General features: G+C 48.7%; 1 protein-coding gene across 8 annotated transcripts in view; it reads right to left on the bottom strand.

The window, feature by feature from the left end:
* AKAP9 (A-kinase anchoring protein 9) overlaps positions 1-14,898 on the bottom strand; it is a 247,751-nt gene extending 232,853 nt beyond the window's left edge. For all 8 annotated transcript variants that reach the window (XM_040431142.1, XM_040431144.1, XM_040431147.1 and 5 more), the window contains exon 1: positions 14,772-14,898. In XM_040431142.1, coding sequence (XP_040287076.1) covers positions 14,772-14,825 — 54 coding nt within the window. In that variant the 5' untranslated portion in view covers positions 14,826-14,898. The remainder of the gene's footprint in view (positions 1-14,771) is intronic.
* Positions 14,899-15,167: the final 269 nt, after the last annotated feature.

Raw genomic sequence — 15,167 nt, 5'->3', positions numbered from 1 at the left:
TTATCTTGGACAACCCCTTTAAATGAAGCAGTTGGGGTCCCTACTCGAGGACTGCACACGACACTAATTTTGCCAAGGGAATGTATAACAGGTGAATTAACTTTTCTTTACTGCCCATAGCAACCTATCACATCACTGCTTTCATTTTATATTCTGCTGTAGAAAACTGAAAGCTGCACTGTGATTGGTTGCCATGAAATCTGCCCAAACCAATCCCAGTTTAGCTTTCATTTCCTATTGTACCATTCAGAAATGAAAGCTGCTCTGTCATTGGTTGCCATGAAAACTGCCCAAACCAATCCCAGTTGAGCTTCCATTTACTTTTCTACTGCTGAGAAATGAAAGCTGTGTTGTGATTGGTTGCTAAGGGAACAGTTTCCATCAGATTTCCCCTCAGACGTCTCCAGCCCCTGTAAACCTGCGTTCAGGAACAATAAAAACATGGAGACTTGAAATCTTTGAGACTCTCATTCATCTGTCTCCTCAGTCTTGTTGCTGTGATGATGAGGAGAATGAGCCGTGTGTTTTCCAGGCCATCTGTCACGCTGTCAATAAAAGCGCTCGCCTGGCTCCAGAAGTTCTCCTAGTGCCGAGGATAGTAAAGAGAGCGAGCAAAGCACACGGCGCCCCTTATCCCTGATGAGCATCGTATTAAAGGGGCTGTTTAATCCCGGACAACCCCTTTACTATCAGGGTCCGGCTTCCTAGACCACCAGCAAATTGCTGATTTCACCAGGAAAATTCGTCATTGGCTGTTCGGTGTCCCTACAGCGCTGTCTACAGGGGAAATGTGGTATTACAGGCGACCGATTAAATGAATGGTCGTCAGTGTAACCTATGGTCTGGGGCATATACACAGTTCTTTATTAATTAATAAATTATAATAATTAATTAATAATTACATTGATTATCTCATGACAATGACGCCCGTCAAGGGCTGGATATATTAGACCGTGCAGTTTTTGACAACGCAGCTGAACTGCAGTGTTTTTGGAAAACCACGACACAACCTTAGGCAGCAAGTGGACGGTGATTTCATAAGGCAAGAAAAAAGGGGCGAGCGTAGGGATCTAAGTGACTCGTGGATTTTAAATATTGATGACCTATCCTCAGGTTAGGCCATCAATATCAGATCCGACACCCCCACGATCACATGTTCTAGAGTAGCTCTGGAAGTCTGTGTAGTCCCTGCGCAAATTTCCACAGTTGATTGGCAGGGGTGCTGGGAGTCGGACCTCCACCGATCATACACTGACGGCCTATCCTGAGGATGGGCCATTAATATTAAAATCCTGGAAAACACCTAATGTCTCAGGGCCAAATGCCACAGGACACCTTTGGAGGACGGGTCAGAGCAGTTATGGTGGCACGAGGGAAAGGAAGGGGGGGGCGCTACACCAGATTAGGCCGGTGGTTTTAATGTTTTCCGGCTGCCCAGTGTATATAAGGGTTTACTTTCAGCCGAACTATTCTCCTTCGTACCTGGCGACCTTAGTAATTATAAGTCTGGGTAACTGGAAGAGGGGAACCAGGGACACGTGTAACATGGACTCAGTGACTCATCCGTCCTGACGCTCCTCCATTAGCACAACGCCAACTTTATTTTACTGCACCGCTCAAAATAGCAGAGCTCTGACACAGGCCGAGGCGCGCCAAGAAGTCCTGGGAGCTGCCAACTTATAATGTACAGGAGACGACATCCGGGAAGATTACAGCAGGGAACGATAGCAAGACACCGAGAAGAAGTGCCAGACTCAAACCGTGCCAAGAGCCAGCGTACAGGCCGCGTACCATGTTATGTCTTTTAGACACTTTTTACGCCTCACTAGATTAAAGGGTGTGGCTAAGAGGAGATGCAAAATGCGGCAGATCCAGCATCACGATTTTTGGCAAAATACTGGTGCGAAGGAAGGCGGCCAAACAGGCGGCAAAAGGGAGAGAACAAGAAATTTGCTGAAGCTCCCGCTTGTCTTGCCTAGTTTTACGGCACTGAAGACCTCTATGTGCCACCCTAAGGCCTCTTATACACGAACGTGTGCTCTCCGTGGCCATATGCGGATCGCCAATACACGGGCACCGTTCTGTGTGCATTTCGCATCACGGATAAGGACCTATTCACTTTAATGGGTCCGCAAATCCGGAGATGCAGAATGGTGCGGAACGGAAGCACAGAACGGAACCCTACGGAAGCACTACGGAGTGCTTCCGTGGGGTTTCGTCCTGCACTTCCGTTCCGCAAAAAGATAGAACATGTCCTATCTTTTTGCGGAATGGCCGGATCGTGGACCCATTAAAGTGAACGGGTCTGTGATCTACTGCGGCTGCCCCACGGTGGGTGTTCGTGCATTGCGGCCCGCAATTTGCGGTCCGCGGCACAGCCACGGGGCGCACACGTTCGTGTGCAAGAGGCCTAAGGTGGGAATACCGCCACAATGTGACGCGAGCCCAACGTTGTGCTCATATCCGCGGTATTACTATGTACGGTATAGTGCAGTCAGTATGAAAACAGCCTTACCAGTGCGCCAAACTTAGGTAAGGTCTCTTTCACGCCATGTTGTTTGTTTCTGGCACAGAAGTAAATTTTTAAGATGAATCCAGCAAAAAAAAAAAAAAAACATCAGAAAAACAGATTGATTTAATACATTTGCATCATTTTTTTTCTGGGTGGAATAACGCAGACAATGGCGGTTTACGATCCAGTTGGAAAAAACGAACAGGAAGTAGAAAAAAATGGAGGCCCTTTCAGCATACTTTTTTAATAGAAGCCTATGTATCCATTAAACGCATCCGTTTTCCTAAGGATATGATTAAAGAGCTTTTCCCATAAAGACAACTCCTCCTCTATCCACAGTAGAGAGTGTGGGCCCGCGCTCCCTGTTCTCTGCTATGGATAGGGGATAAGTTGTTTTAACGGGACAACCCCTTTAACGGAAAAACAAAACGTGGTGTGAACAAGGCTAAGTTCACATTGGCGCTGGGACCTCCGTTAGAGATTTCAAATAAAATATCGGACAAAAACGTCCTACATCATGCAGGGCTATTTTGTTCCGTAAAATGCCAAACTCCCTAAACGACAGCCTATGGACCCTATTATAGTCAACGGGGTCCACCTGGTGCCGTCACTTCCGTCAGGTGCAGAACAACAGAAATCACTAGCGCCGCCCCAAGATAGAAGTAAAGCACAGTCACATCAGGTTTCCTTCACACATTCCAGTCATTTTAATGGTGTCTGCAGCTCCTTTCTTGCTTTACAAATAATAAAAAAATAAAAATCTGAAAACCCGCCAGACCCCATTAGAGTCTGACACTTTACATGCTCATGACGACTCCACCTTCAACACGGAGCTCATAAAACGCGTTAGTGATGTTAGGCTTTGTTCTCACCATCAGAAATGGAGTACATCAGGGTCTCCGGTAATTTTGAGGACAAGAGCAGGGCAGCCTACGATCCTATTGTCGCCGTCAAAAATGCCGCTACCTGGCGCAGCCCTACGCAGTCAATGGGGTGCATCGGGACTTTTGTATAGCCGTCTACGGTAAAAATACAAGGACACCGCGTTCAGTGTACAGGTTCAGGGAATGGGTTAAACTACCCAAGACCTTTTTAGCGTCTAGGTATATGTCGGTATAACCTTCTTATCAAGGGATTTAGAGGACAGTATGGTAAACAGTGCCGTATGTCGGGGCTTTACGATCAGCGTATATGGCGGAAGGACTTCCTAGAGCATGAGCTCCATAATAAGATGTGAACAGAGCCTAACATACAGATCATGATGCCACACGTACTACACTGCAGCGATTCTGCAGCATAATCCTCACATGTTGTTATCTGCAGATTTTCCTGTGAATTTCCCCCGATACACTGAAGTAGTAAAATCCACAAGAAACCCGCATGATACAGATATGTCCTTCCTTACGGTTACTCTAGGCTCGGGTGGCACGAGGTAGTCAGCTTCACGATACTCTGTCAGGAGTTGCTTATGCTAAGCGTCGCCGCCTAGTGTCTGCGATGTGTACTGCAGCCTGCCTGCCGCACACATAAAACTGACACAATAATAATCCAGTGACACGATCCAATAAAACCATTGAGATCCATCACGACATCATGAAACACCACGTGCTCACTATAACCATGCATAAGCCCTGACATTTGTAGGGCTAGCGTCGCTAACCTACAAGACTACAACTCTCATCATGCCCCGACAGCCTGATGGGAGTTTTGCAACAGCAGCCACTTTTAGCCGCTATGGAGCTATAATTATGCTACAGAAATACAAGAAAAGGTTAAATACTTTTAGTAGCCAGACAAGAATTTCCAATTAAAAAGAAACCATAAAATGTCAGCAGCAAACCGGCTCCGTGATTACCTGGCTCCTGGGTGTGGCCCTAACCGTCTCCAAATCTTACAGCATAGGAGAGTCTGTCCTCGCTGTTAGGAGGAGTTTGGAGAGGTGGCTATGTGACTGCACACACGGTGAACAGGCTCCGGAGACAAGCACGAGCAGACCCCACAGATTCGTTGTCCACCATCCAGACACAGATGGCACCTTATTACACCCCCCTCCCCCGTCCCCAGTCTCTGCTCGGACCATTTCCAGGCGCTTTGCAGAAGGAAATTTGGTATCGTGGTGTCCATTACATGTCCTGACATTGACAGGCAGCCACCGTCGCTTTCGTTTGCAGAGGTGTCGTGAACGAAAAACCAGAAACTTTAGTGGCGACTCCAGTACGGAGGCGTCGTGATGAGCTGCTGGTGTGATGATCTGCGGAGCCATCGCATACGACAGTCGGTCACCCCTAGTAGTGCGATATGTGCAGGACGTCCTGACACCACATGTTCCTCTCATGGCAGGGCTGACAACTGGGATTTTCCAGCAGGATAATGCTCGTGTTCACACAGCGAAGGTTTCCCAGTAATGTCTCCTCCAGATTACAACACTAACTTGGCTGCCCGGTCACCAGATTTATCACCATCTATGGGACCAGCTGGAATGCCAGCTTCAGCAACCTACAAGTGCAGGATCTACAGGCCCAGCAGTAACATCTGTGGGCAAATGTGCCGCAGGACACCATACAGAATCTTATGCCTCCATTCGCAACCGTATCTCCTCTGGTATCCAGGCTGGAGGCCGTATCTCCTCTGGTATCCAGGCTGGAGGCCGTATCTCCTCTGGTATCCAGGCTGGAGGCCGTATCTCCTCTGGTATCCAGGCTGGAGGCCGTATCTCCTCTGGTATCCAGGCTGGAGGCCGTATCTCCTCTGGTATCCAGGCTGGAGGCCGTATCTCCTCTGGTATCCAGGCTGGAGGCCGTATCTCCTCTGGTATCCAGGCTGGAGGCCGTATCTCCTCTGGTATCCAGGCTGGAGGCCGTATCTCATCTGGTATCCAGGCTGGAGGCCGTATCTCATCTGGTATCCAGGCTGGAGGCCGTATCTCATCTGGTATCCAGGCTGGAGGCCGTATCTCATCTGGTATCCAGGCTGGAGGCCGTATCTCATCTGGTATCCAGGCTGGAGGCCGTATCTCATCTGGTATCCAGGCTGGAGGCCGTATCTCATCTGGTATCCAGGCTGGAGGCCGTATCTCATCTGGTATCCAGGCTGGAGGCCGTATCTCATCTGGTATCCAGGCTGGAGGCCGTATCTCATCTGGTATCCAGGCTGGAGGCCGTATCTCATCTGGTATCCAGGCTGGAGGCCGTATCTCATCTGGTATCCAGGCTGGAGGCCGTATCTCATCTGGTATCCAGGCTGGAGGCCGTATCTCATCTGGTATCCAGGCTAGAGGCCGTATCTCATCTGGTATCCAGGCTGGAGGCCGTATCTCATCTGGTATCCAGGCTGGAGGCCGTATCTCATCTGGTATCCAGGCTGGAGGCCGTATCTCATCTGGTATCCAGGCTAGAGGCCGTATCTCTTCTATCTAGGCTAAGGCTGGGTTCACACGAGCGTGTCCGGATTAGTTCCGGATGCGTCCCGGTGTGTTGCGGCAAACCCGCGCGAGTAGGAATGCAATTGCAGTCAGTTTTGACTGCGATTGCGTTCCGATGTTCAGTTTTTATCGCGCGGGTGCAATGTGTTTTGCACGCGCGTGATAAAAAACCGACTGTGGTACCCAGACCCGAACTTCTTCACAGAAGTTCAGGTTTGGGTTCGGTGTTGTGTAGATGTAATTATTTTCCCTTATAACATGGTTATAAGGGAAAATAATAGCATTCTGATGACAGAATGCATAGTAGGTGATCAGTTGAGGGTTAAAAAAAATAAAAAAATTAACTCACCTTCTCCGTTTGTTCGCGTAGTTCTCCCGGTCTTCAGTTCTTTAAAAAGATGAACTATGGGCTAAAGGACCTTTGATGACGTCAGATCACATGCTCCAATCACATGGTCCATCACCGTGGTGATGGACCCTGTGATTGGAGCATGTGATCTGACGTCACCAAAGGTCCTTTAGCCCATAGTTCATCTTTTTAAAGAACTGAAGACCGGGAGAACTACGCGAACAAACGGAGAAGGTGAGTTAATTTTTTTATTTTTTTTAACCCTCAACTGATCACCTACTATGCATTCTGTCATCAGAATGCTATTATTTTCCCTTATAACCATGTTATAAGGGAAAATAATACAGTGTATAGACAGTCACCTAGCAACCGTGCGTGAAAATCGCACCGCATCCGCACTTGCTTGCGGATGCATGCGATTTTCACGCAACCCCATTCACTTCTATGGGGCCTGCGTTGCGTGAAAAACGCAGAATATAGAGCATGCTGCGATTTTCACGCAACGCATAAGTGATGCGTGAAAATCATCGCTCATCTGAACAGCCCCATTGAAAGGAATGGGTCCAGATTCAGTGCGGGTGCAATGCGTTCACCTACCGCATTGCACCCGCGCGGAAATCTCGCCCGTGTGAACGCAGCCTAAAAGGCGACCAACAGGGTCCTAGAGCCTCCTGTCAGTTGTACAGTTTTCCCCAATAAACTTCTCCCATAGGACTGATATTGTAATCACTTCCATATATCATCATTACAGTCACAGAGAGGAAACGTCACCGAGCCTGTGTGCACCAAGACCTGGCTCCCATACTATGCCCTGCGGCCCCTTGTAACAATGTGGACTCAGCTATGTTTCCAGGATCTAGACGAGGTTAACACAGGGGCAGGTCTGTGACAATATCTTAGCGGCTTCCGTTCTGCCTCTGAGGTTAGTTCTGGTGAACAAAAAGATGAAGAGAAGATCAATTCACACAAATCTGAGCCGACGTCGGCCGCGCAGGGAGATTACAGCCATGTGCTGGGAGCGAGAACTCAATACCGCTGAAATGTCAGACAGGATCCGCAGCTGTCACCTACACCCCGGCCCCAGGGGCTCGCCGGCAACTGTGTGTCCTGAGCCCGCAGCCCAACGTCACAGCAAAACCTCTGCACACAGGAGCATATATACACACACAACGCCTTGCAAAAGTATTCACCCCCCTCCTTGACTTTTTTCCTGTTTTGCTGCCTCCCAACCTGGAATTAACATGGATTGTTTGAGGATTTGCATCATTTATTTTACAGAACATTCCCACAACTTTGAAGATTTTTTATTGTGAAGCAAACAACAAATAGAACAAAAAAACAGAAAGTCAATGTGCAGAACTATTCACCCCCCTAAAGTCAGTACTTTTAGAGCCACCTTTTGCGGCAATCACAGCTCCAAGTCGCTTTGGATAAGTCTCTATGAGCAGTCGCCACATCTTACCACTGGGGTTTTTGCCCATTCCTCCTTGCAGAACTGCTCCAGCTCCTTCAGGTTGGATGTTTGCGCTTGTGAACAGCGATCTTTACGTCTGACCACGGATTTTCTATTGGATCGAGATCTGGGCTGTGACTCGGCCATTCCAACACATTTACATGTTTTCCCTTAAACCAGTCAAGTGTTGCTTTAGCCGTGTGTTTGGGGGCATTGTCCTGCTGGAAGGTGAACCTCCGTCCGAGCCTCAGATCACGCACAGAGTGGGACAGGTTCTGCTGAAGAATATCCCTGTATTTAGGACCGTCCATCTTTCCCTCCACTCTGACCAGTTTCCCAGTCCCATCCCCCCAGTATGATGCTGCCACCACCATGTCTCACTGTGGGGATGGTGTTCTTTGGGTGATGGGATGTGTTGGGTTTGCGCCAGACATAGCGTTTTCTTTGATGGCCGAAACGTTAAATTTTAGTCTCATCAGACCAGAGCACCTCCATACATTTTCGGAGTCTCCCACATGCCTTTTCACAAACTCACAACGCGCCTTTTTGTTATTAGCTGAAAGTAATGGCTTTCTTCTGGCCACTCTGCCATAAAGCCCAACTCTATGGAGCGTACGGCTTATTGTCGTCCTATGTACAGATACTGCAGTCTCTGCTCTGGAACTCTGCAGCTCCTCCAGGGTTTCCTTAGGTCTCTGTGCTGCCTCTCGGATTAATGCCCTCCTTGCCCGGTCTGTGAGTTTTGGTGGGCGGCCGTCTCTTGGCAGGTTTGCTGTTGTGCCATGTTCTTTCCATTTGGTTATGATAGATTTGATGGGGCTTCTGGGGATCATCAAAGATTTGGATATTTTTTTATAACCTAACCCTGACTTGTACTTCTCAACAACATTGTCCCTTACTTGTTTGGAGAGTTCCTTGGTCTTCATGGCAGTGTTTGGTCAGTGATGCCTCTTGCTTAGGTGTTGCAGCCTCTGGGGCCTTTCATAGAAGTTGTGTATATGTAATGACAGATCATGTGACACTTAGATTGCACACAGGTGACATCATTTCACTAATTATGTGACTTCTGAAGGTAATTGGTTGCAGCAGAGCTTTTTATGGGCTTCCTAACAAAAGGGGGTGAATACATACGCACAGGACAATTTTCTGTTTTCTATTTCTAAACAATAGTTTTAATATATATATTTTTCTCATTTCACTTGACCGACTTAGACTATTGTGTTCTGATCCGTCACATAAAATTCAACAGAACATCCAACTTAAGGCTACATGCACACAACCGTATGTGTTTTGCGGTCCGCAAATTACGGATCCGCAAAATAAAAACGGATTGCATCCGTTTTTATTTTGCGGATCCATTGTAATAATGCCTATCCTTGTCCGCAAACTAGAAAAAAATAGGACATGCACTATTTTCTTTGCGGGGCAACGGAACGGACATACTGATGCGGACAGCACACGGTGTGCTGTCCGCGTTTTTTGCGGACCCATTGAAATAAATAGGTCCGCATCCTATCCGCAAAAAAAAAACGTAACGGACACGGAAACAAACAACGGTCGTGTGCATGAGGCCTAAGGCTGTAATGTAACAAAATACGAAAAAAGTCAAGGGGGGTGAATACATTTGCAATGCACTGTATATATATAGTAAACTGCTATATACCGTCACACAACTCACTGCCAACACTGTGACATTGGGGCAGATTTATAACTGCTCAGGATAAATCTTACTTCACAAGACTCCCCAAAAATGGAATGTTGCCCCAACTCCTGGGAAAAAGGGGCAAATCTCCTGGGCTGCACCAATTTTTTAAATTACATTGACTTCTTATTCCTTCTCTTCACACTTAGTGGCTGCTGCAGACACTGAGCCCCCGGGCCCGGTCCGGGCTCTGGACAGAACGGGCCTGGTCGGCGGTCTGTTTACAGGGGGATCTGGTCCGGGATCTAGTCCAGGATCTGTATAAAGAGAGGGACAGGGGATCTATATGAATGGTGGGCTCTGATTTCTGTACAAAGCCTGCAATTCTTTATGGGGTTTGGTCCGGAGTCTGTAAAATGGGGTGATGGGATCTATATAAAAGGAGGAACTAGGGTCTATGTAAATGGTGTGGACTGGCGTCTGTGTAAAGGGGAGTCTCCATTTCTTTAAGGGTCTGGTCTAGGGATTATTTACAGGAATGTGGTCTAGGGTCTGTACAATGGGTGGTCTGAGATATGTATAAAAGGAGGGACTGTGGTGTATACGAATGTTGGGGTCTGGAGCCTATACAGAAAGGGGGTCTGTAGATATGGGGGGCTGGGGATCTGAATAAAAGGAAGAACTGGGGTCTACAATAAATAAATAAATGGTGGGGGGATTAGTGTCAGTAAGTCAGAATTTCTTCAGGGGGTCTGGTCTAGGGACTATTTACAGGAATGTGGTCTGGGGTCTCTAAAAATGGGGGCTGGGATCTCTATAAAAAGAAGGACTGTGGTCTATATGAATGATGGGGTCTAGAGTCTGTATAAAGGGGCGCCTGCATTTCTTTAGGGGGCCTGGGATGTATACTTACTTGCATTCTCTGGGGTGTGGTCTGTATTCCTTTTGGAGTGCGGGGGGGGGGGGTTTATATGTACTATTTGTAATTCAAGTTCAGCCAGTTAGGGGGCGTGCTCACTAGAGGCGGGCAGGGAAAAGGTTAACACTGGTCTGTATCTCCCTGATGTGATACAGGTCTCTGACACTACAGTATAAGCTGCTAATATTCCCTGACCGGCGGTGGTCCGACTACTGGGGCCGATCTCCTGACGAGGGGGCTCCGTAGGGAGAAGCACACTATACTGGAGAGTGATCTGCCATAGCCCCCTCTGCCTGGTGAGCAGGGACCCCCTATTCTCAGGACTGGGGGCAGCCTGACAACCCATCAATCAGACATGTTTGCAGTGGGGTGGTCCCTGGTTTTGGTGGGGTTATCTACCAGACGGGAGCATGCATGTGCTTTACTGTGCTGCGTTTTCCCCTCTAACATCAGACTGCTCGCTGTGTCTACGAGAAGCAGGAAATGCAGCCTCACAATGAGCACCTGTGCTCCGACAACTGCACCGACACAAGTGGACAGAGCACACGCTGTGAACAGGTGCAGAGATCCCACGCGCAGGGACAGTTGTCGCAGAAGAGCTGAGCTCAAGAGACACTCGCCCAGCAACTGTGACATCGCCAGCTGCCATGGAAAACAGCCAGCGACAGGAAAGACAGCTACGAAGAACTAGTGTACTGACGGAGGTCACAGAGGGGGCCCTTTAACTGATTATCCCTGCAGAGCAGCGCTCCGACCTCTCAGATATGCAGGCCCTTTAACTGATTTTCCCTGCAGAGCAGCATTCTGGCCTCTCAGATATGCAGGCCATTTAACTGATTATCCCTGCAGAGCAGCACTCCAGCCTCTCAGATATGCAGGCCATTTAACTGATTATCCCTGCAGAGCAGCGCTCCGGCCTCTCAGATATGCAGGCCCTTTAACTGAATTTCCCTGCAGAGCAGCGCTCTGGCCCCTTGGATACGCAGGGAACTGCAGTGGGTCCTCTCAATGGATGGGGGCGTGCTGCAGACCCCTCCATAGCTGTGTGGCCAGCCCTGCTGTGCAGGGGCCACAGACCAAAATCAGTGCTGCCGCCTCTTCATTCTCAGGAACGGCGGGGGCCCCTGTGTAGGTCAGACCACCGCTGATCATAATGTGATGGCATACTGCTCCTTTAAATGACTGGACCCCAGTAAAAGTGTTTATTTTTTCCCCCCCACATTGTCTCCTATTGAAGGCAACTGTAGCAAAAACTCTGCATTGCATCGTTCCTCTGTTATTCTTCCTGGAAAAGTATGATGCAAATTATAACTGGGCGTTATCATTCCCTTTGTCAATGGGGGGGGTCTCCGCACACAGTCCAAGCAGTGCTAGTCGTGTTGGATTGTTTAGGGACAACCAGGCATCTATTTATTTATACATTTCCAGGAGGAATAACAGAGGAACGATACACTGCAGTTCTAAAAATAAGATGCTCCAGATTTGTTATGTCATGGGGAATACAACACGTCAGGAGAGCGGACAGGTCCTCGGACTAATTGTGGTTGATCTGTGGCATCCAATCTGAGGACCTCGAAGAATTGCAAAACTACAACTCCTATCATGCTGGGAGTTGTAGTTCTAGAGTCAGTGGAGAGAACTTTTTTTTTGTAGTAGCCAGAAAATGAGAATTACCATAGACATCAACAGAAAAATGAGAATCGAATGCAAAAACCTCCTTCTGTATCACTGCAGCGTATACACGTGTCACACGATAAGAACACGCATGGACAGGAGGTCACTTGTCTATGCCGTGTGTCACACATTGCTATCACTGCCAGGCAGAGTGCATCGGGCACCACTTCATCTGACAGCAATACACAGACGTACACAGGACCCATGCTGGTCGGTGGATAAATAACAATGGATGCCGCCAGAGGGGGCAACGCATGAAATGTATACGTCTGGAGGGGTAGGTATACACAAGCTGGTTTACATGGGCACAGCGTGGCATGACAACTCACACGATGACATACAGGGTGAGGGCACCGCCTATTAACCCTTATGAGCTCACAGACAGGGCTCTGGGAATGGACTATACACACAGGTAAGGCACTGCACACATCGAGGGCACACACAGGACAGCGCCATCCTAGAACTTCTGTGACCCGAACCCAACAAGTGACAGCACACTGACCGCAGCACTGAGGAGGCAGGTGACAGCGGCACAAAGGCGGTGTATCAGCCGAAACGTTGCGGCTATGTGTATTGTTGCTTTGAAGTCCCAATAAAAGTCGATGATGTGAGATGCTGCTGATACCGTCTGCATTTATCTAGCGGTACACACATGTCAGCGCTATACCTGGGCAGGTGGTAGTGGTATACTGGTGCTGACATGTGGCAGTTGGAAGTGGTACACGTGTCACTATACATGTGCAGGTGACATGGGTACAATACATGTGGCAGGTGACAGCACTAGGATATAACAACACTTATGAAACAATGCCAGATGGCCAAACGTCACACGCGTGGCAGGAGATAATGTCACACATCAGTACATACAGGTGACAGCACACACATGTGGCAGGAGATAAAACCAGTGACATATCACATATCCGTACATACAGGTGTCAGGACAGCACATACATGTAACAGGTGCACATATGACGTGACAATGCCATGACACATGGGTACATAGAGGTGACAGGACAGCACACACATGTGGCAGGAGATAACATACCAGTGACATGTCACACATGGGTACATAGAGGTGACAGGACAGCACACACATGTGACAGGGGATAACATACCAGTGACATGTCACATATCAGTACATACAGGTGACAGGACATCACACACATGTGGCAGGGGATAACATACCAGTGACATGTCACACATGGGTACATAGAGATGACAGCACACACATGTGGCAGGGGATAACATACCAGTGACATGTCACACATGGGTACATACAGGTGACAGGACATCACACACATGTGGCAGGGGATAACATACCAGTGACATGTCACACATGGGTACATAGAGGTGACAGGACATCACACACATGTGGCAGGAGATAACATACCAGTGACATGTCACACATGGGTACATAGAGATGACAGGATATCACACACATGTGGCAGGGGATAACATACAAGTGACATGTCACACATGGGTACATAGAGATGACAGCACACACATGTGGCAGGGGATAACATACCAATGACATGTCACACATGGGTACATAGAGGTGACAGGACAGCACACACGTGGCAGGTGATAACATACCAGTGACATGTCACACATGGGTACATAGAGGTGACAGGACAGCACACACATGTGACAGGGGATAACATACCAGTGACATGTCACACATGGGTACATAGAGGTGACAGGACAGCACACACATGTGGCAGGTGATAACATACCAGTGACATGTCACACATGGGTACATAGAGATGACAGCACACACATGTGGCAGGGGATAACATACCAATGACATGTCACACATGGGTACATAGAGGTGACAGGACAGCACACACACATGTGGCAGGAGATAACATACCAGTGACATGTCACACATCAGTACATGCAGGTGACAGGACAGCACACACATGTGGCAGGTGATAACATACCAGTGACATGTCACACATGGGTACATAGAGGTGACAGGACAGCACACACATGTGGCAGGAGATAACATACCAGTGACATGTCACACATGGGTACATAGAGGTGACAGGACAGCACACACATGTGGCAGGTGATAACATACCAGTGACATGTCACACATCAGTACATGCAGGTGACAGGACATCACATACATGTGGCAGGAGATAACATAGCAGTGACATGTCACACATGGGTACATAGAGGTGACAGGACAGCACACACATGTGGCAGGAGATAACATACCAGTGACATGTCACACATCAGTACATGCAGGTGACAGGACATCACACACATGTGGCAGGGGATAACATACCAGTGACATGTCACACATGGGTACATAGAGGTAACAGGACAGCACACACATGTGGCAGGAGATAACATACCAGTGACATGTCACACATGGGTACATAGAGGTGACAGGACAGCACACACATGTGGCAGGAGATAACATACCAGTGACATGTCACACATGGGTACATAGAGGTGACAGGACAGCACACACATGTGGCAGGGGATAACATACCAGTGACATGTCACACATGGGTACATAGAGGTGACAGGACAGCACATACATGTGGCAGGGGATAACATACTAGTGACATGTCACACATGGGTACATAGAGGTGACAGGACAGCACACACATGTGGCAGGGGATAACATACCAGTGACATGTCACACATCAGTACATGCAGGTGACAGGTCAGCACACACATGTAACAGGTGCACGTATGACGTGACAATGCCATGACACATGGGCACATGCAGGTGACAGCAGCACACAGACATAACAGCAGGCATGGAGCAGCACACCGGGGGTCCTTACCTTGGCTTTGCCGGCCTCCAGCTTCCTCTTCCTCTCCTGCTCCTCCTCGTCCATGCCGGCCCCTGCACACACAGCAATGCGCAGCGTTACCAGCGGCCTCCGCTCGCTCCCATCTCCACGTAAACATTCGGCGCGCCGCAGTGACGTCACCAGCCCGCGCCCGGGCGCCCTCCACTGGCAGCTGTACAGCCCCCTCAGCTGTCACCTGTACTGCCCCCAGTGCACAGGAGCCGTTCTGTCCATCAGCTGTCAGTGCACCTGGCCGTGGTGGGGGGTATTGCCTCAGATGACCCCCAGATGGGTGATAACAGGGGGGGCAATAGACTGCACTCACCTGCAAAATATTACTGGGTGACTTGTCCTTATCCCGGAGGCTACGACAACATGGTAGTTCGC

The sequence above is a fragment of the Bufo bufo genome, chromosome 5, assembly GCF_905171765.1.
Source record: "Bufo bufo chromosome 5, aBufBuf1.1, whole genome shotgun sequence".
Taxonomy (NCBI): domain Eukaryota; kingdom Metazoa; phylum Chordata; class Amphibia; order Anura; family Bufonidae; genus Bufo; species Bufo bufo.
The sequence above is the reverse complement of the archived record's forward strand: the minus strand, read 5'-3'. Positions and strand labels throughout refer to the sequence as shown.